This window comes from Mastacembelus armatus, chromosome 4 (assembly GCF_900324485.2).
Source record: "Mastacembelus armatus chromosome 4, fMasArm1.2, whole genome shotgun sequence".
Lineage (NCBI taxonomy): Eukaryota > Metazoa > Chordata > Actinopteri > Synbranchiformes > Mastacembelidae > Mastacembelus > Mastacembelus armatus.
Genome location: NC_046636.1, coordinates 27,682,669 through 27,704,274, shown reverse-complemented (window position 1 = coordinate 27,704,274; position 21,606 = coordinate 27,682,669). Strand labels below are relative to the sequence as shown.

General features: G+C 38.6%; 2 protein-coding genes across 5 annotated transcripts; both read right to left on the bottom strand.

Moving 5' to 3' along the window:
- Nucleotides 1–301: 301 nt before the first annotated feature.
- lpar3 (lysophosphatidic acid receptor 3) lies at nucleotides 302–6,792 on the bottom strand. Of its 3 annotated transcripts, none has more exons than XM_026304554.1 (3): nucleotides 6,365–6,792; nucleotides 4,734–5,485; nucleotides 302–1,851 (listed from the first exon to the last, which is right to left on the bottom strand). In XM_026304554.1, the coding sequence occupies exons 1-3, from the start codon at nucleotides 6,574–6,576 to the stop codon at nucleotides 1,523–1,525; spliced, it is 1,293 nt and encodes a 430-aa protein (XP_026160339.1). In that variant the 5' UTR covers nucleotides 6,577–6,792; the 3' UTR covers nucleotides 302–1,522. The 3 variants fall into 3 exon arrangements, with proteins under 3 accessions (XP_026160339.1, XP_026160341.1, XP_026160340.1); XM_026304556.1 differs by having other exon boundaries at nucleotides 6,305–6,506; XM_026304555.1 differs by having other exon boundaries at nucleotides 6,319–6,506.
- A 146-nt stretch (nucleotides 6,793–6,938) lies between these two features.
- On the bottom strand, nucleotides 6,939–21,224 carry mcoln2 (mucolipin TRP cation channel 2). Of its 2 annotated transcripts, none has more exons than XM_026304552.2 (14): nucleotides 21,011–21,224; nucleotides 20,233–20,386; nucleotides 18,619–18,792; nucleotides 18,167–18,323; nucleotides 17,846–17,924; nucleotides 17,646–17,742; nucleotides 17,320–17,419; nucleotides 17,035–17,147; nucleotides 16,117–16,266; nucleotides 15,487–15,588; nucleotides 15,018–15,140; nucleotides 12,777–12,983; nucleotides 12,364–12,497; nucleotides 6,939–9,320 (listed from the first exon to the last, which is right to left on the bottom strand). In XM_026304552.2, the coding sequence occupies exons 1-14, from the start codon at nucleotides 21,052–21,054 to the stop codon at nucleotides 9,284–9,286; spliced, it is 1,671 nt and encodes a 556-aa protein (XP_026160337.1). In that variant the 5' UTR covers nucleotides 21,055–21,224; the 3' UTR covers nucleotides 6,939–9,283. The 2 variants fall into 2 exon arrangements, with proteins under 2 accessions (XP_026160337.1, XP_026160338.1); XM_026304553.2 differs by having other exon boundaries at nucleotides 17,691–17,742.
- Between the last annotated feature and the right edge of the window lie 382 nt (nucleotides 21,225–21,606).

The window sequence follows — 21,606 nt, the reverse complement described above, 5'->3', positions numbered from 1 at the left end:
AATGTGACTAAAAGTGTAGTGAACACTAGAAAATTCATAAAATGTTAAAATCAGCAGCCAATCTGCACAATATACTCTATTGTTATGGGAATATTATTTGTTCCATTTCAAAAAATTTGTAGGAATAATATTGAACCTAATTAATTTTAGATGTAGTGCAAGACATTGCAAAATTTCCTATGAAATTAATCTCCTTGATTACTACTGTTTCTGTATCTTGTCATGTCATATTTTCAGGAAAAGAGACACAATATCATGTTTGATAATAAAAAATAAAAAAATCAAACTCCAAAAGCAGTTATACAACAAAGTCTAAGTTTTATGATTTTGGTTCTAAAAGTCACACTACACAGACATGGCCATGAATAAATTCAGTTCAAAAAAGACAAAACCAATGTCGCTGTAAACCATTTTACACATACACACAACAATCATATGTGGCATTCCTGCACGATTGTGAAAAAACAAAATAGCTTTAGCAATGTTGTGTCCTTTACAGCAGGAGTGGCATAAATACTGTACAGCAGGTTGAGGAATCACAGTCATTTGAGCCCTGTCAATGATTTAGTCTATTCAGTCATACCCCCTTCAGTTCCTCCAGCAGAGCTCCAGTGTGTTGCAAGATCATTTTACAATCCCTCCGCTCTCAGGTGAGCAGCTGTTTCGTCAAAGCAACAGCAGCTATTCAACAAGCTGAGGCGGATGTGTAAAAATGCTTCAGGAAGAACAGGTTTGAGGTGCTGCAAATGGGAGTTACTCTTTGTTTAGCTGAACTGATAAAAGAAGGTGGATGGGGCAAGACAGGAGTGACTCGTATCTGGTAGCAAGTGGCAAAACTAAATTTTTCTAGCTAAAATTGCAAAAAAAATACCAAAACCACCAGGTCTCGCTGTCATAAACTGAAATTACTTAAGCACTTATTACACAGAATATATAAGTAGATTCATACAGTACAGTAGTTTACAGTATTTTTCTTTGCCTGCATTTTTAAACAGGAAATAAAAACTACACCCTACCGAAAAGACCTACAGTTCTAAATTACCTGTTTATTATTACATTTCTGGACTAGTTCATCCATTAAAGTTTTGCTTCCTCACAAGCTTAACAGGAGCTGAACCTACTGGATAATTCAATCTGATGTACAACAATTTATATTAGCACAGTAACCCGTTGCATGATTTTTACCTCTTTTAAGGAAGAAATGTATAGTTTACACTTCGTACTGGATTATTTCTTCAGCCATTGGACCACAAGTTTAAATAACCCACAAGGATGTAATGAGGAAAACAGCATCAATTCCCATATTACATATAAATGGGAGTTGTATGTCCAGAAACTATAAAATTACAAACACATCTTTGCATCCATTTGGGAAATTATTAGTGCATCAAAATCAAGAAAGTACTTTTAAGCAGAAGACAATAATGACCTCCTGAGACCAAGTGGAAATAAAGTGTGTTGTTTTTATATCAAGTCAACTCCAATCTGTGTCTTCATGAGTTCTTTTTAACGAGTTCTATTTTCAGGTTTTGAGCATCCCCTGATCATCATTTTTAATTTCCTCTGAGGGAGGCTGACTGTTGCCCGTATCCTGAACAGAGCTAAGCGGCCGGGCGTTGGCCTTTGTTGACCGCTGCCGCCGAGTGCCGTTGCCGATACAGCGCAAGAGATTCTTGATGGTTGTCCACATTTCCTCATCCTTGTAGGAGTAGATGCAGGGATTTATGCCGGAGTTGAGCACAGCCAGAAGCAGCAGCGGGCGCTTTAATTTCATGACATTACAGCTTTTACAGTCGAGCCCATCCAGCAGTAAAACAACCAGGCCAGGGGTCCAGCAGATCACAAAGACCCCTACAAATAAATAAATAAATAAATAAATAAATAGATAGATAGATAGATAGATAGATAGATAACATAGTAGTTTTTGCAAAACATCACTTTTTATCCACTATTTATTCTTGTTTATACATGTGAGTCACTGTTAGAAAATATGACCAGCCGCTCAAAGGTTTTGATAACAATTCACAACTAGACTTGCCACATTGTGGTTGTAAAGCCAAGTTACACTTTACATGTATGTGAGACTCCACTGACTATGAGACACACCACGCCTGGCCAGCAGGTCCACCTTCCCTGACTAATTAATCCAGGTGAGACACTGATGTCACTGTAATCAGACCTTTGACCACCAAAATCTAATCAGCTCATTGAGCATAAAGGTGTAAAAAGTCTAGACACTGTAGTAATTTTTTACATTTGTTTTTTTTCCCATATTAGGCAAACAAGATATGTTTTTGAGGTGCAGCTGGGTGAATTTTGTTACCTTTGAACAACGCAAGGCTAGTTGTGTCCCTGTGTTTCCAGTCTTTAGGCTAACATGCTGCTGGCACCTCCTTCTATGTAAACAGGCTCATCTAATTATGACATTGTACAGTAACTTTTAGCTGGCTCATGGATTCACTCTTGCCACTTAACAGAAAGAGCTTGATCAGATGGATGATATATAAAGCTAAAGCTTCTTATGTTTCATGTAAATGAACCTGAAAGAATAAATATACACTTACTTTATGTATATATATATATATATATATACATATATATATATATATACACACACATATACACACACACATACATTACTTATATTAAAAATCTGTGCATTTTAGTAGAGTAATATCATATGATAGCATTAACATAAGCAGGCACAGGTTAGGAAATACAATGCCATTACTGTGTTAAATACTTAACTATGTGTTTGGCAAACAATGAAGTAGGGCACAGGGCTGCTAAAGCAGCTTTTTAGCCATCTACACTATTTCAAACATGTCTGGCCACAAAACAGAGTTACTGAGAGGTTTCTGCAACTGAAAGGAAATGGCAAGCTGCAACCTGTCGGCACTACCAGCATAACTCCCTCCTAATATGTCTGCAGAACAAAAACAAGCGTTGCAGACGGCACATGCTTTTTCTCTCTCTCTCTCACTTACACAGGCATCGATATATGTAGACACAGACAGAAATACATCCAAAATAATGTGAACTGAACATTATTTGGCACCCAGCTCAGCATTTTACAAGTTCAAAAGTAAACTGTCTTCCCATTTCATCTCTGAAAGGGAAAAAAATGATTTAAAACCCCCAGTTCAAGCATATCTTTTTCTTTTTGGTATTCAGTTGATAGAGGTGCATGGACTTGAAGAATGAAAACAAAATCCTGGCATAGACTGATGCTTCACTTCAAAAGCAGGCCCCAACACACTGATACGTTACAAAATAATTTGCCCTAGGCAGTTAAACAACAGGCAAAATATTTTACAAAATTAGTCCCACGAAGAGCGAAGTACATGGAAAATATAATTTGTTTTTTTGTTACATATTACAGTAACTACTAAACGACAGATTAAAATTTACATATACAGTATCTTTCTTTTGAATTTGTCATTTAGGACAGGGCATTTACAATGACAATGTCTGATAACATAACTACCCAACTCTTTTGCAAATTTTACTCTGGTTGTACTAAAATATGTCTGGGTTACATGTGTCCCTGAACTGGTTTGTCTAGTTACCACTTTCACCTGAACAGTCTGGTTTCTACCTGGAGAATTGATTCTTTTGGATCTGGGCTGGGTCATTTTATGTCACCGTGCATTTTAAGTTAGAGCACCAGTCGAAATACACTAAAATTTAATTTTAAAAAATTTGACACAGCACATCTTTTCAACTTAAAAGACCATTCCCACGGTATATGCTGGATATGTGTACTCGCCACATCATACTAAGTTTTTTTTTGAGTGGGAAGGAGGGGGCATTCATTGAAGTTCAGTGTGCTGTGGTGTGGATGGTACGCCACACAAGCTGAGGAGCAGCATCCTTGTAGGGAGACATAATTACACAGGAAGAAAAGTTGTGTGTGTAGAAACAGACAGATCCTGTGCTAGATACCATACAATACTGAGTTAACTGGCCAGGCAAGTACAGTGTTCAAAGAGAAAGAACAATGATAGATTATTATTTTTATGCAACATCACTACAACTATGTCGTGAGTTTTTATCTTTGTAGAATGTATAATATTTTTTGGTAACACAAGCTAAACACATGCAACACTGATAATAATGCACCTGACTTACAGTGCTGGCAACTTAACGCTTCAGAAGCAGCCCTATTGTTGATTTCTTAAATGAAAGCTCTAAGAGGGAAATAATTTGTGCCTTTAATGCAAGGTTGCAACACTGATGGCCTGATATCTGTGGACCTCATCTAGAACGAAGTGCACAAGAAGAAGATTTCTGGGAAATATATGTAGTACTACTCAATTGTCTTCTAGCAATTAGACATATAATTGATTTGCCAACAAACAGACAATTGCCATCATCTTAATACGTGATTAACTCTTTCTGTCAGAAATAAGACAATATATGAAGAAATACTGTAAAATAAAGCTTTTACCAGCTCCTCTGCTGATTTAACTTAACACACCATCACTGTACTTGGTTACTGAAAATGTGTGATTCTGCCTGTGGTTTCTGTTTGGTCAGGAAAACACAGATAATGGTATGGTGTTTTCAGTAATGACTGAATTTATTGCCTGACCGCTTCAAGCCATGATGAAAGACATACATAGCTGTACACCACAATTCTTTACACCTCACTAAAGCAGGAAATAGTCTGATTCATTTTTTTATCATCAATGCTGCTGCTTTTTAAAATGCTTTTTTAAAGTGGCACCTACCAAGCACAACCATGACTGTCTTGATGAGCTTAATGGGGGTCCTCTTGCGGCTGATGGAGCCGCTGGTGTGGGCTGTGAGTACTGCCGTCTTCCTCTTGACATAGGTGTAGATCCTCATGTAGATGGCCACCATGACCAGAAACACCACCAGATTAGATGCTGACCAGAAGATCAGGTAGCTTCTGCTGAAGATGGGAGCCAGCTGGGAGCAAACGCTCAGGTTGCAGAGGCAGTTCCAGCCCATGCTGGGCACAGCCCCCATTAAGATAGAGATGGCCCACACCAGCACAATCAGCAGGATCACTCTCCTCTTAGTCAGGTTGCTGTGGACTTTCCAGTTCATGACAGAGATATTGCGCTCCAGAGCTATTACCAGCAGGTTAGCCAGAGAAGCTGAGAGACTAACGTCCAGCAGACCCTGGCGGATGAAGTAACCTTTAACTGTCAGTTGCCGTGACACCTCACCTGTGTTAAACATGAGGTACACATATGCTATCCCTGCGAGGAAGTCCGAGGCAGCAAGGTTGGCGAGAAGATAGTAGAAAGGGTAGTGAAACCTCTTGTTTGTGATGACAGCAGCTATGACCATGGCATTGGAGACCAGGATGAAGCAGCAGAAGAGAGAGCCAACCACCTGGACCAGGATGAGCTGGCCTTTGTCCCATTTATCATCGCCACTGTTGTTGTAGAAGAAGCCCATTACCTGATTATAATGGCAGCTCTGGTTCTGCTGGGCCATTCTAGAGGTCAGCCTGTAAAATGAGAATGTACAAAACATAAGTAAAACAATTAATTATGCTAATAATTGATGTTATGATTACAATTTATACAACCCACCAAGCGTTTTACTTGAAGTATTTACATGATTAACTGATTCTCAGAGGTTGCTGATTAATTTACTGTTGATTGTCTAATCAATTAATTAATGGTGTAGCTCAAATAGAATATCCCACATATCTAAGACAATCCCTCATTTTACAAATAACATTACCAACAAATTTGTAGTATATTAATGCATAGCAGGTCTATTTTGCTATTAAAGGTGATCTGTTACCACTGATCAACTGAAAACAGTCCATTAAGCTCCTCTTTTATTCAGCCTAATAATCTGAACTAACAGATAACTGACTGTAATAATTTGTCAAGGCCAAAAAACTTCTGGGCCAAGAGAGATTTAGTGACTTGACACGAAGAAGAAGCGCAGCACATACTGAAACCCATTTAGTGGGTAAAATAAAGCTGCAATTACAGTGAACCGCAAGTCGAACAAGGACGATCTTCACTTTTAAATAAGAACCGAAATAAAACAGTCACGGAAAAAGAGAAAGGTTAATATTTAAATTAAAACACTAGACAGGCTGCAGAGCAACATGTCAAAGCAGTGTAGTCCAAAGTACAGTTTTCTGATTTCTTGTACAACCTGTCCGACCTGGGAACAAACGCAAAGAAAAAGAAAGACTAACGGAAAAAAAGAAAAAATAAGCTCTTGCAGGACTGAAAATAAAATAAAACAGACCGAATGAATCTTATTTTAAAACAGAAACAAAGAGCCTCTCGTTGGAACAACTGACCCAGGTGAGTTTACCTTGTGCGCTGCGTCAGTAGACTAAAAGTTGCGAAAGGTTACGTGCCGAGTTAAGCAACATATTCTCCCTGCAGCATCGTGGCTCCGCAGCTGCGTGACGGTGGCGGGGCTCGGGACGAAGTGAAGGCAGGAAAGTGGAGCGTCTTCACTTTGAGGCTCCGTGACGCAGAGGGCGGGTGCCACCAGCGCGCTCACGTCTGCATTCCTCTGGATGACCGCGATAGGCCCTGCGAGCTCACGGTGCAATGGCAAACACATCAGGGTTATAAGCTTACAGCTGTAAACATCTGCTGTTAAAGCCGCATTGACCAGTGAATGGCATTTGTAAGAACAGCTTCTGGGTTGCCAGATTGTGGAAAGTCCTCCTTTAGCACAACACTTTGTCTTTGAGGTCTTTAACCCTCCAATGGACTGTTTGACTGCCCACCCTCAGAACAGAACATCTGGACCAAAAACTACTTTTGAACTACGTATTAACCTCTTAGTCACATCTACACATCTGATGAAAGAGACTGTTTATTAGTGACATTTCTAACTGCAAAATGCTCATTTATGCAAAACTCTAAATAGATATTGTGCCAACATTTGTCACTCCCTTATTAACGGATTAGAAACTGCAATGTCTTCAAAATATTTTATTTAGTCAGGGCATACTAACTTAAAAATATCAAACAAACCCATCCCTTCCTATGAGAATTTTACATTTAATTGTTATCTTTACCTTCACACTTTCTGCACACAAAAAGCTATTTAAATTCTGTGCACAAGTGAAATTCTTGTAATAAATTCACCACTGGATCTAACACTGGAGAGATTAATGAACTGAAGCCCTAAAAACACAGGAACCCTATGTAGATGACTGCAGTTTCTTTTATGATTTCTAACTGATGTAAATGTTTAAAGCCATTAATTTTGTTTGAAATCCCAGTGTCTTCAGAGAAAGTGATCCCAAAGACACTACTGCAGTGTAGTGATAAAATCATGTTTTCTTAATGATGTGCTTTGTTTATCTTAATGAATGAAAAATTTACAGCATAATGTATTTATATCACTTTAAGTGACATAAGGATACTTCTGAAACATAACACACCAGTGGTTCACAAAGTTTTGGTTTATGACCCTGGGCTGGGACCCTTTGTGTTTTAATCAAAACGGCATTTCCTCTCTAAACGTATCACCTTGTTTCATTTCAATGACTGAGGCCAGAACAGGTAAAACTCGTTGATCAAAAACCAAAGGTTAAAGTCCAAAATACACAAGATTTTTGTTGTAAACATATTCTCTGCCACAATAATCTAGTCATGACCACACAAATTTGTGTATGTGCTTTGCTTTAAGCTTAACCAGTGGTCTGAACTACAAAACTGCACATTGAAGATGCACTAACTTTGATTATTATACACAGTCTGATAATCTGGTGAAAATCAGACAGACATGGTGTCTCTCAGCGATACAACCCTCTTTCGTGAGAGTCTGTCATTCAGTTTCTCTCACCAGTGTTGTCAAAGTACAATCTGTAAAGCAGCCACGCTCCCCGTCTAATGAAGGTTAGACGAAGTGTTGTTCAAACCACTAGTAGTCATTTCAAACAGCCAGCCATGGAAGACCTCTGTGCAGCCAAAACAGTGGCTGCCAGACCAAAGAGCCCACATTCTTTTGCACTTGGAGAATGAACACAAAGACCAAAAACCAGGGTTAACAGTAGCTTGGCTTTTTTGAAATGGAGCTCGTTAAAAGCAAAGGACTCAGATTTTACACAGATGTGACATTTATCTGTTGATTTACCCAAGTCTGATTTCACAGGATTACCATTTTTGAGTGGTAATGGTGATCTTGTTGTACTGGAACTTGTAAGAACCATTAAGTAAATATTTATCATCTTTATTTTAATGCAGTGCATCCTGCTTACCTACACACAAGCATACATATTACTGCTAACACAAATCCCATTCTTAGAGGAAATTATTCTGCTCATGTTTTTGAAAAGGATTTGATTTGCTTCTTTTCCACATTTGGATGATAAATTCCATGATTGGAACTTATTCTATTTTAAACTATTAGTTTTAGAGGTGGCACTAAATGATGTGCCAGCTCAGGTCTCAGAGGCACCACAGACATTTTTTTTTTGTTTGGATATCACTCAAAACATCTTTTAGAAGTCATCACAGTGAGCTGGCACACTGTGGAAACAGATCCTACAATGCATAAACCTTAAGAACATGCCAGCTCAGTTAAAGGGTTGAAGGAAAAATGTTCCTTAGATTTTGTCAAGTTTAAAGTGCAGTAATCACACGTGAAGTCATGCTCCAACTTGTCTCAACAGCTGAACTTGCTCGTAGATTTGATTATTTGGGTGATTCATCCTGTAGTCCTGGTGTAGTCATTTAAACCTTCCCTTTTTCCTCAGTCTCAACCCAGTTGTGTTGTGAAATTTACAGAAATCTTCAGCCTACTTAATATTATAATTTATTCTGCAATGTTGATAGCATTTTATATAAACTCCCCACCAGAGCTAGTATAACACTGCCCATGTAAATAATCCAGGTAGTCTAAAAGTGATTATTAGTGATTTTCTGTCTTGCAAACTCAAATCTCAAACATACTGTAATAATGGACCAATGAAAAGATCAGCTCTACTGCAATGTTTACTACAAAACTTGACAAAGACATCACATCTAGCTCTGCATGATGCTGCACAGAATCAGTGTATGCAGCAAACAACAAAGTGCAAAAAACAATGAACCCAGTTTTCTTGGCAAATACCTCATGAACATCTTACACCTTTTTGTATTGGTTCAATTTCTTATTCCTGAGCTCCAATTTCATTTCATGTTTTATGTTTTTTAAGTCTACATTTTCCAGAAAACCTCATCGGCTGCATTTGAAATCTGCATCATACGTGTGAAGTCCTGTTCCCAGCATCCTCCTCTTCCCTGAATGAGCTGATCTGGAAGGGTGACATTTGTCAGCTGATGAGTATGATGTCATCATTTTCAGGAAATCTGCAGAGACATGATCCAGACCAAGGCATGAGTCATCCAGAGGCTCGTCAACACCAGCACACAGATACCATGCATGCTTTACCTTAGGTCATCAATAAGGGGAATAAATTGAAGCATCAACAAATCTCTGCATATATCAAAAATATTTATATTATGCCAATCTATATTTAAAAACAATAACATCCCTGAAAACTTGTTTTGTAAATATTTCTATATAACATTTATTATTCATCATTATATGAGTAGTCAATTGACGTTCTACAGCCCTCTCATGTGCCCATGCATGGGTCAGTGGTATAGTCTTTGTTTTGATAAGTGAAATATCAAAATTTACATGAAAGAAAACTTTTGCAAATTGCAGCTTGCATATCGCAAATTTAGTGAAACAGGCCCTTTTCTTCATTAGCCCTGGTGTGATCTGACAAGATTTGTTTGGCAACAATAACAGAGAGGGCTGCAGTTAAAACTCACTCATTGGTCATTGACCAGTCTTCCAATTATCTTCACCCAAACCATTGTTCTGTCTTTAAAACTATTGTTAAGGTAATCTTTTTGTTTTTTCAACTAGCACCCAGAAATGTAAAGGTATTTCCTAGACTGTCATTTTGTCTTCACTTTCATATCCAATTCATTACAAAGGTCACAGTAATTTAAATCAGCAAGACCCACAGCTACTTGCTCCAAACCAGTTAGGCTTCTCTAAGCACTTTCTGCATTATTAAAGCACTGTTGGGATGATCTACAGAGATCAGCAGCCAGTTCTAAGAATTCAAAATCTGCCTCCTAATTCTCTGAGATCCCACCTGCATTCAGGTTTGGCTCCTGACACAAAGACAGACAATATAGGGATCCAGGATTTCTGGTGACTGTGCATCTATTCACACATAGTGGCAAAGATACTATTTTGATTTGTGTGTTTGTTGATTTGCTCTCAAGAGAAACAGCTAATTATGTCCCCACTACCTCAAGTCTGTAAACAATTAGACATTTTTCCTTCATGTTTATGATCTGCCATAAGAAGCACACTTTCCTGTTGACTTAAGTTTGCAGTTGCGTCTGTTTCAGCTCTTAGACAAACTCTCAGACTTCCACAAACTCCTGCAGTGTTTTGAGAATGTGAATGTATTTCACAGACAGCAAGAACGTTGTGCCCAATTATTCCCTTGAAAAGCAAAACCACTTCAAATTCAGGCCTTGCTGTACTTCTGCAATGCTTCAAATGCAGAGCTTTTGCATGCTCTCAAGTCTGTTTCAAATAGAACATCCACTCTTTGCTTAAGCTGTTTTATTTACTTTCTATGTATGCCAGCAAACACATTCAAGCCTTTGTGTGTGTATCAGGCAATATTTCTGTTACTGTATGGATCTGAGTAACTTTCAGTGATATTTACAACCTTTACGATACTTGTCCATTCAGCATTCAATTTCATTCAAGTAACAGACAACACAGGACCTCTACAGACAAATTTGATCTATTTGTTCCAAAAATGAAATACAAATGGACAGTGCCCTTGCTTCTCAACAAGATAGCTTACTGCAGTAGAAGAAGATTATAGTAGAAAGAGGCTAATTGTATGCAGATGAAATTTCATCCTGTAAGACATTAATATGTTTGCTGAGAACCCTGATCTAATTTTTGTGGGCACAGTAAGACAAACATGCTGTTAAAAATGACATGTAATCAGATCAGCAACTGCAAATGACTGCAATTAGAAAATCTGTAACTTTACAGGAAGACGACTTTTGTGTTCTGCTCAATAGTGAAGATGCCAGTCTTGTGTTGCACTATTGCAGATTATTACATAATGGCTTTGTAACAGAGACTGCACTTCCTTAAACGCTTAAGACATACAGCCCCAGAAAGCTGGGTGATTTAAAACATGTGAAACATGCAGGAAGTACCGCAGAGGGACAGCGTTAATGTCTGGTGATACTATAATGATGGCAGAGTCCTGAGAGGAAAAAGTGATCGCTGAGCCACATTATTTCATCCTAAACTTACATAACATATACAGCAACGTAAAATTTTCCATTGATAATGCATTCAGTTCTTTATGTGGAGTGTATAAAAACAGCTTAATGGCAAATACTGCACAACCCTATACAAATGACTACTGGAGCTGCTTGTCTGGGATAAACTTAAACTTAAATTTATGCCTTTTTAAATAAAAGGATGGCAATGGCTGCAGAAACCAAGCCCACTGTTCTTACTCTGAGTTAAACTTTCAACCATTAACCTTAAATCAAATATCTCTTTCCGACTAACTATTGTGCTTCAACTAAACTTCTCTGACTCAGTTTGACAAAGTCCCAGTGTTGACCGGGATTTGTTTGGGAGGCAACACAGCGAGAAGGGAGCAATAGCTGGGGGGTGCAAGGAGGTGGAGTCCTTCTTCCCAGTGTACAGCCTCTGTTTCTCTGTAATCAGCCGATCACTGGGTGTGTCTGCATAGCTGCTACCACTAATTTCATTGCTCTCAGACCAAGTTAAAACTGAGCCAAACCACAGCGTGGAGGAAACTCCACTGCAATTCGCTGATGATAGAGATTGGCTCATAGAAAAGGAATGAGCAGAAAACAGTGACACAGAAGTACAATTTCCTTGCCAGACCAACAAGGTGTAAGCAATGTAGATACTATTATATTTACTTATTAAAATCTTTGATTTGTTTCCCATGATTGATTTGTGGATACTTCAGTGCAAAAATACTGCAGCAATATGACAATATATGTCAACAAAGCCAAAGAACAGAAGAACATATTTTTTTGTAGAAAAATCCTAAACCCTGCATCTGAAGCCTCAGACTGATTTTTAGAATGATTTCATTGAAGAGACTCGCAGTCCAAATTTCCTGTGAACTTTCAAAACTTATATTACGACATTTAAAACAGTTGCTTCTTTTAGTCTAAAACTATCCTAAGAAATAAAATAAAAGGTATAGTGATAAACTATTTACAAGCTAACAATGCCCTTAGGTAAGTCAAACGTTAATGATAGGAAGTCATGCTAGAACCACACACGAACTGTACCATGAACTTGTACCTTGGGCAGCAGCACAGCACTGAGCGTCTGATGTGAACATCTGTCTGACTGTTCTCCTCTACAACAGGAAAATCTTTTTGTTCCCTGAGGAACTTCTGCAGGTCCGTCAATGGGAAGCCATTCTCCTGGTAGTTCTAAATAAACACACACTACAATTAAAACAATGCATTTAAATTTACACAGTCTTTTTCATAGAACATTAGCTAGGACTGTAACATATTTCCATTGCAAGCGTTGTTCATTATTACTTATGTTCTTGATTGTTTGAGCGATAAACATTCCTTTTTAGATGGACCAATGGCATCTTTATATTCCTCACATCTAAAAGTGAGGACAGCACTATGAAATACTGATGATGGATTTTCTATCAATACTTAAAAGCTTAATTCATACAATTTTACTCTGACTCTTACCTTGATGGTTTCGTAGGCATCAGTGATGAGGGCGATGAAAAGCGACAATACCATGTAGATGAACAGGGAGATGAAGGTGAAGAGGTATGCCCGGCTGAAGAGCCACACCACCGTGTTTTTGTCCTTCAGCTGGGCAAAGGTGGTGAACATGTCGTCCCCATTCAACAGGGAGAACAAGCACTCGGCCACGCGACTCAGACCCTCAAACTAGGACATACAAACAGGAGACATTAGATTGGACTTCTGTGTGGGTTTGTTGTGAGTTTTCCTAATATCTTGTTTTGGGTTATGAAATGACTGAACCCCTTCATTGTCATTTTCTAATTTGTATATAATTGTGTTAATGATTTAACATTATCTAAGGGTGATGTCAAACATTTTTTCCAAACACTATAATCTAAAAACAAAAATCTTTACAATTGAAAAAGTTCAGCATTTCAGACTGTTTAAAACCAATCAATATAAAAACAGTGTTCAATGTGTGATTTGTCAAATATGGTAAACATATTTCAAGACAGTAGACGTGGTTCCTACAGAGACAGGGTTAGCATAGTAGGTGCAGAAAACCCAGAGATCAAAGTAAAAACGGGAGTATGATAGGCAGCTCCAAACATTAAGAAAGGAGAATGTGATATTATCTAAAAACAACATCCCCCAGTGATGGTATGGATCCAGGGCACAGCACTTGAAGACGTGTGGGACGGCAGGTCCTAGAACATCCTCTGTTTATTCCCTCAGTAAATACACAGAGGATCCTGGAAGGCCGACAACACACTACATGGGAGTCCCCCAGCCGTCACAATGTAAATATCATGACCAAGTCTCAGCAGACAGCAGGGTTGGACACATTCAGGGAACTGAAACCTGTTCTATTGCAACAACTACAGGCATTAAAGCAAGTGAAGTCACTTTCATTTCCGCTGGTTTCAGATACAAAGGAATCTGCAATTAATGTGATTGCCAAGTTTTACATGATATTATTTTGACCTGACACACTACAAATCTGTCCACATCTTATTTACAACAGGTGCTCCTCCTCAGTTTGAGATTATCAACAAAGTCCCATTTGGTCAGTGAGGACTCAGACGGCCAGGGACGGATGATCTCAGTCTATCTCACATCTGTCCTCCCTACAGTACGTACTCTGTCTTGTTTAGACGCCTACTGCTGTTTGGATTTCCGTAAATAATTTATTTTAACAGGCGAGGCAGCTAAACACTCGTATTTTCCCTGATGGCACTTGCGGTCCAGGGAGCTAAGGTGACAGGCTGCCCTGAGCTGAAGCTATGGTCCCTCCCTGTCCAATTGCCCCCCAAAGCACAGTGAAAATATCTGCTTTTTCCTAAGAACCTTTATATGTTCTTCTGCTTTCCAAACAATAATGTGTCCGTGGTGTCCTGACATTACCCTCATTTGTAAAATTGCAGCATCCCTGATTTGAGTTTAGGGACACTGATGTCCTTTACCCCCCACCGACCAAGCCACCACCCATATCCCCATTTTATTTCAATTTAACTATACAGTCAAAAAAGGGAGAGAAAAATCTCCAGAACATGCTTCAAACAGAAAAAGCTGTGACTGTATAAATGTGGCAAGAAGTATGTGTCTAGCTGTCGCCAAAGCCAAGTTATTACTGGCAAACATATACCGACACCTAGTGGCTAACCTGCATGTTTACAGATTAGAATGGTCAATGAACTCATGCTGCTTCTGGAAAATGGAGGCCCAAAGCCATTTTTGCAGTTTCATTAATTTCTAGGATGTTATCCTGAAACTCCATTTCAAAAACCAAACAACCATATGATAATATCAGATAAAGTACAGTTTGAACTACTGTAAATATTAATAATTATCTGTATTAGGTCTAATAAATAGAATTAAAATAGACAAGATTCTTTCATTTTGATGAACATTCATTTAGATTTTTTTTAAATCTGATGATACTTTGTACAGAATAATTGTACATTTGACATTTCCTAACATGAACATCACCACTTGATTTATTTAAACGGAATTAATGGTGAATCTTCATGGTAATGATCCTTTTTTTTTTTTTTTTTTTTTTTTTAAAACTAGTGTTAAATCACAATTTACCCTCTCACTATGTAGGAGTTCCCTGATTTAGCCACATGTTGTGGCTAAAGGAGCAAGGTCACAAAAACAGACGTGATAGTCCCCATAACTTCTGTCTTATCCCATGCACATCATAAACTCATTCATCTAATCCACTGCCTCAATTACCTTTTCATGGTACGGGCCCAGTACAATCCACCCGCAAAAGGTGTAGCCAAGGTAGATCATACCGGCACAGCAGCAGAAACGCAGGACCTTGGGGAAGGCTGCTTTCATGGTCAAAATTAGCACCTACAGCAGAAACACGCAAAGCATACAGGCAAAAAGCAAAGAATAACAGAAACATGAAACAAAAAAAACATTTGACTACAGAGGAGTTCAATTTCTTTTCTTTTTTTTTTTTTTTACAAACTGTAAAAAGTGTTTTGAAACCACCACTGAATATACACAGTACTGACTTAACTGCAGATTGTAGTTAATCTATACAACGACTCAAACTCTTTGGACAGCATGGGTTATGATGCTCACCAAGATATTTATTTTTTTTTACAATAAACCCTAAAGGAAACTAAGAACAAGTTTCGTCTAGCTGGATTCACAACGGCCTGTATAGGGGCAGAAAAAGGTTAACACTCACATTGTATTTCTGGAAGTATCCCAAGTACCTGATTACGCTGACCCACACCATTAATGTAGATGTTCCCAGGAAGATACTACACACATCGTAGCTGGTCAGGCTCTACAAAAAGAAAGTCATGTTAGTGTTCTCTCAGTCAGGTGCATTGTCTCACTCGGAAATCAGACCTTCAGGAATCTGCAGTATGTGCAAATATTTGACGTAACCCAAGCCTCTAGTGCACCAATATTTCTGTCCACTTTGGGTAAACCCTTGAACTTGGTGGCAATAAAAAGGACATACAGACTGGTTAAAATAGACAATTGTTTTGCTCCAAAGTCCACCAGGGATTATTTAACAGCTATTTTATTTTTCAGTTAGTTAACGAATAACATGATGTAAAATCAGAGCTGATACCATGCAGTTAGCTTCATATTACTATGGAACTGACTGCTAAAAATTTTAAATACTTTTATTTTTTTCCTTTTCACTGATCATTTAACTTTAATTACTGCAGAAACCACAAAATTAATGCAGACGATTCAACACAGACAAAATTAATAAATACAGACTTTTGCCTTGCCTTTGTATTACATTTATCTTAAGCCATGCATTAGTATAGTACATAAAAATAGAAATTATTAATTTTACCTTTGCTTGTATTTCCATTTTCAGTATTGATCCAATTATAGCCAAGAGGTCACTGACAATGACCAGCACATACCAGCCGTTAAGAAACTCTCTCTGGTCGTCCTCACACACTTTACGATTGTAGTTCTCATGAAGGAATCGGGAAAATCTCTGAAAATACAACAATGCAAATTCTGTTTATTAGAAATAGACACAGAACACTGACAGTATTCCATTACCAGCAGGAAAAATATGCAGAAATACAGTACTGTGCAGAGGTTTTATGTTTTAGATTGTTATGACACAGCACCACCAGTTCTCTGATTGATCCCAGGCTCATAAGTCCATAAAGAACCCACTAAAGATCATGAAGAACTATTTTCAGAGGTAAGATGAACCAGGAGTCCTGCAGCAGATGGTCACAGAGCCCTGATCGGGGCAGTGTGGAGTCAAACTGGGACCACAGGAAGAGACAGAAACACTGGGACAGCCTGAATCTACAGAGGAACTGCAGCAGCTTCTCCAAGGTGCAAAGTCCCAGGAGAAACTGTGTCAGGTCCAACTGATGCTGGTTTAAGGGCAAAGGGCAGATACTGATTAGATTGAGGTTTGTTCCCTCTGCTGCACTTTGGATGAAGTTAACTGAAAAATGAAAAACTATTCAGTAATTTATATTAAAAGGCATCCCATGTATATTTCTCGTGCCTAAAACTTCTGCACAGTAGTGTACATATACAAATGTGTGTGTACAAAAAAAGATTTCAGTCATATCCAGATGTGCTTGGAATTAGATTTAAATAACATAGAATGAATCAATGAATGAAAGCAAAGTGAAAGAAAGTTTTTATCAATTGGTAAATCAAGAAAGACTGACAGTTCGAGAAAAGACAAAAAAATCACAAATTTTCAGACTGTACAGCATGAACAGAATCAGCTGACCTGGAGTAACCTCACAGCCAGTATGATGGAGCGGGTGCATAGCACGGCTGACGTGAGGCAAATCAGAATGACAAAGCCATCAAACACCAGAAGATAGTGTGTGTTCTTCTGAGCTGAAACAGAGATAAAGTGTGTGTGTTTGTGTTATGGTTTATCTCTTATTTAACACTCATTCATTACTTATAATCACAAGTTATCAGCAGGAAAAACAGCCAACACTCAACTGTATCCAGGCTCTGAAACTGGCGCATCACATTTCCATTAGAATAGATAACTGTACCTTACCTGTCCCAGATATCTTCCAGTCTGTGCATGCACTCCTCTCAGTGCCTATGTTCAGCCATATTTTCACCATTCCACTGTGACACTGATTGTCAAACGTTATCTAGGGACAAGACCAAAGGAAATTAGATTAGTAAAACAATAAATGTTGTCACATCATCGAATACTCTGAGATTAATAGTTTTTAAACAGCACTCCTGTCTATTTTGGATTTTTAAAAAGATCTGTCATCTTAATGCTTAACAAATTTAAAACAAGTACAGTCAAAGTGCTAATAGTCTCAAAGGTTTTTCAAATTGTCAATATAATAGAAAACAGCTGAGTCATACAGTGACAGAGAATGAGTAGCAGTCAGGTAACTCGCGCGAACGCACTGTCTGTAGATTGATTCCTTTCAGCTGGAAAGTTATTGTGATGTCAACAAGCCTGGAAACAAAAGCAGGCAGTGGTTTAAAAACGTCATTTTGATGTCCAACAGAAAAATCGAAAATAAAATGTTGTACTGCACCGGACAGATGGCACCGTATACCTGTAAAAGTCCAGATCAAAAAAGGATGAATTATGGGTTCTCCACTGGTTTGCAGTCTTAGGGTCATGTGACATACAAACTGAGAGGAAAGAAATTAACAGAGTGAAAACATCTAAAATGCAGCACTTGGCCAGTGGTTCCTTCATATCACAGTTTTAATAAAACATAATGGTGGGATTTGCAAAGGGAGTTATGCTTGTCTATTGGTGGCACAGGGTAAGATATGCGTAAATACTTAAAATCTCCACATTGATATGATGAAAAACAAAAAAGTTTTTGTTATTTGATTATTTTGGACTAAAACTAAATGATCCCACTCACTTGTCTCCAACTGGGCGTCAATGTTGTAGACCCCGTCAGAGGGCTCCAGGCTACCTTTCTTGTAGCACTCCTTACAGACGACGAGGGGAAGCAGTTTGCCATCTTCATCCTCAGCATAACTGATGGGACCCACAGAGAGTCGGCCCAACTGGCTATACTGTAAATATCAGAAACCTCAGGTTAAACACGCTGCCCCAGTCTGATTCAGTTCAAATGAAACCTTACGAATAAGGCTGCTTCAGTGTTGACCTAATTACTATTTTCTGGCACATACATAACCTTCATGACTTTGCAATCAGACACCTGCCTGGAGCTGTGCAGTGACGTGAACGCACAAGTCAAGATGTCAACATGAGCACCTTTCCCCTCTCTACCCTCACACACAATATGAACATGTCTCAGCTTATGTGGTGGTAAAATTAGGGCATGTAAAGTGTCTAAGCTGAACTTGCCTGTTCCAGGACATAAAACAGACGGTCATAGACATCATGTTGGGTGTAGACAGCAACACTGTAGTCGTCCTCGTCCACCCCCCTGTAGTCCTTTAGGAAAAGGTTTTTCAGGGCCATGGTGTTCTCCTCTTTATAGGACACCACCAGCTGGTTGTTGAGACCGAACAGTATGAGCTACAGAGAAAACCAGGGACAAAGCAAACATTTATTTATCACAGCTGGTGATAAGAAAAAGCAGGTATTCTTATTTTTGGAATGACTATTTACACATTTAATATTAATTATAAATGTGAAGTATTTTACATAGCACTCAGCTATGAATATGCTCTGCTTGTTTCTTTTTAAAAGTTAGTTTTATTTATAAACATTGTAGTTCACTGGAACAGAAATAATTTGATAACATCATTTTGAGAAATACAAGAGAGAAACAACCAAAATGTTTATCGATGCTCTAAGCACAACTACAACAATCTTCCTCTCCAACTCAAACAATACAGTGTACTGGTAGAAGCTGATTCTGGCAGCATTTATAGCTTCAAATCTTCTTGGGTAAGTCTCTAAAAGCTTAGCAGATCTGGATAAATACAGTTTTCCCCATTATTCCATACACATCCTCTCAATCAAAGTCTCTCCACAGACGACCTGTGGTTTAATCTGAGCTCCAGCTGGGAGACTCAAAGACACTCCAGTGTTGTCTTGGCTTTATGATTCAGGTCATTGTCATGCTGAAAAATAATGTGTTGTATCAAGTCACGTGCACTCTGGAGCAGGTTTTCTTTTAGTGACCACTCTGTATTTGCCTGCATTCAGCCACAAAGCTCAATGCTACCACAAGCAGGCTTCTCAGTAGTACATGGGGCCTGGGGTTCTGATCAGAGGGTTCAGTTTATGTCTCATTAACCCAGAGAAACTTTTTCTTTATACTCAGAGCGTCCCCTAAATGCTGGTCAACAAACTCCAAGCAGGCTCCCTTATGCCTTTTGGTCAAAGTGGCTTCCATCTGACCAGTGATCTAACCACCCAACCAAGGCCTACTCGTCTGGTTTCTCAGTTCGGATGGACTTCCCATCCTAGGATGAATCCTGCTCGTTGCAAATTTCTTACATTTCCACAATTATTGAAGCCACTGTGCTCCTGGGAATACTCTATGCTTTAGAAATGTTTTTATACAGTTGCCCAGATCGATGCCTCTGCAGTTTTATAACAGGTCTACAGAGAGTTCCTCTGGTTTTTGTCCTGACATGAAGTGTGAAATGTGGTACTTTATATGCACTTTTCTAATCTGTATCCAAACAATTCAATTTACAGATGGACTCCTAGTCCTGCACACAAAAAAAGAAAGAAAACAGGCTGATCACAATTTTGAGCTGCCAAGACAAAGCTTGTGAAAAAAAACTAACAAAAAAAAACAAACTTCTAGTTCTAATAAATTTAACAAAAATTATATTACACCACATGACCGCCTGAATTATTCTGAATCCAAGGATCCATTTCAACCTCTTCCCATTGAGAAACCTCTTTAATAAAAAAAAAAAAAAAAAAAGAAGAAGCAGCAATTATCCGACATTTGGGTGGATTTATTTTACTAATCTGCATTAAGCACACCGCACATACCTGTGTGGTAATCATAACGATTTTGAGAATCTGCACTCCCAGTTTCCAGGGTATATTCCGTCGGGCCCTGTACTTCTCACATGGGTTCATGAAGTAATACTTCAGGTCATCTCTCAGATTCTCCTCTTTGATAATGTCCTGAGTTGGGACAGAGCTGAAAGAAAAGAGCAAAAGATTAGAGACAAATGAGCAATCCCAACCTGTGTCTAACCTGGTCCTGTGGATATTTTAGATTAGCAAGGAGCCCTCAGGTTTTAAGGCATTTTACTTTGACAATACAGTGCTCATGTGGAAAAACAGAAGTGAGGAAGTGAGAGTGCAAAAAAGCAGTTATTTCATGATTAACCTACTCACTTGAGCAATAGCTATATTTTTCAGTGCATTGCTCATCTTTCACAGGAAGAACTCCATGTCCTAAACATACAGCGTGTGTTCATGCTGCTGTCTGGGTTTAAGTCCAAGGTTAGCACAGTGAGCGCAGTTGCAATATTTTCCCAACAGTGTCACCCACAGAAAAGCCGGGAGGACTTTCCTGTTGCTACAAATTCACCTCGAGGATTAGTTTCCTTACACTACATTTTTGACAGCAGTTTTAAGTTGAATATTAAACACTTGCCTGGTTTTGTAATAAAGGTTTTTTATAACGCAAGGCAACGATTTGTTTTTCAAAAAGGTTTTTTGGTTTATGTTTGTACCTAAATATGCCAGTGCATTTCTACATCTAGTCGATTATATTTCAGAAACATGTTTAAGTGTCATTGCATAAAAAGACACTCACCTAATTGAATTGCTCCTGTCGAGATAGCGAACCAATAACTCCATGTTTGAGCACCCACGTGGAGACACCCACTAATGTGGTGCAGGTGTCAGCAGGTCCACAGACACATTTAACAGCGAGGGCACTTTCTTCAGCTGGATTTTCTGTGTGACCACGCAGCTCCCTGTCAACCAATCAGGAGACGAGTTTTAGACGGCGTGCCGCTGCTCAATCTACGGCTTCAGGTTCATCAGGGGTCGCTGAGAGGATCAAAATGGGTCCACGGTAAATATATTGACTGTAAAACTTCCTGGGGCAGATAAAGCACCCAAACACACGAGAAAATACAAACTGCTCAGGGAAGACATCCTAAGAATATGACTGAGCTGAAGTAGATGTGGATCTGAAGAATGGTCCAGACTTCATCCTGAGCTTTTTGCAGATCTGATTCACATATATAGAAAGTGCGTGTTTGAGATTTTTTGCTGTCAAAAGCTCGAAAAGTTCACTTACTTTTCCATCAGCACTGAAAATATTTAACGGCAATAAACGCATGAAAGTTTACATTACTTATATGATATTGGCGCATTATTTGTCTTGTGACTCAGAAGAATATT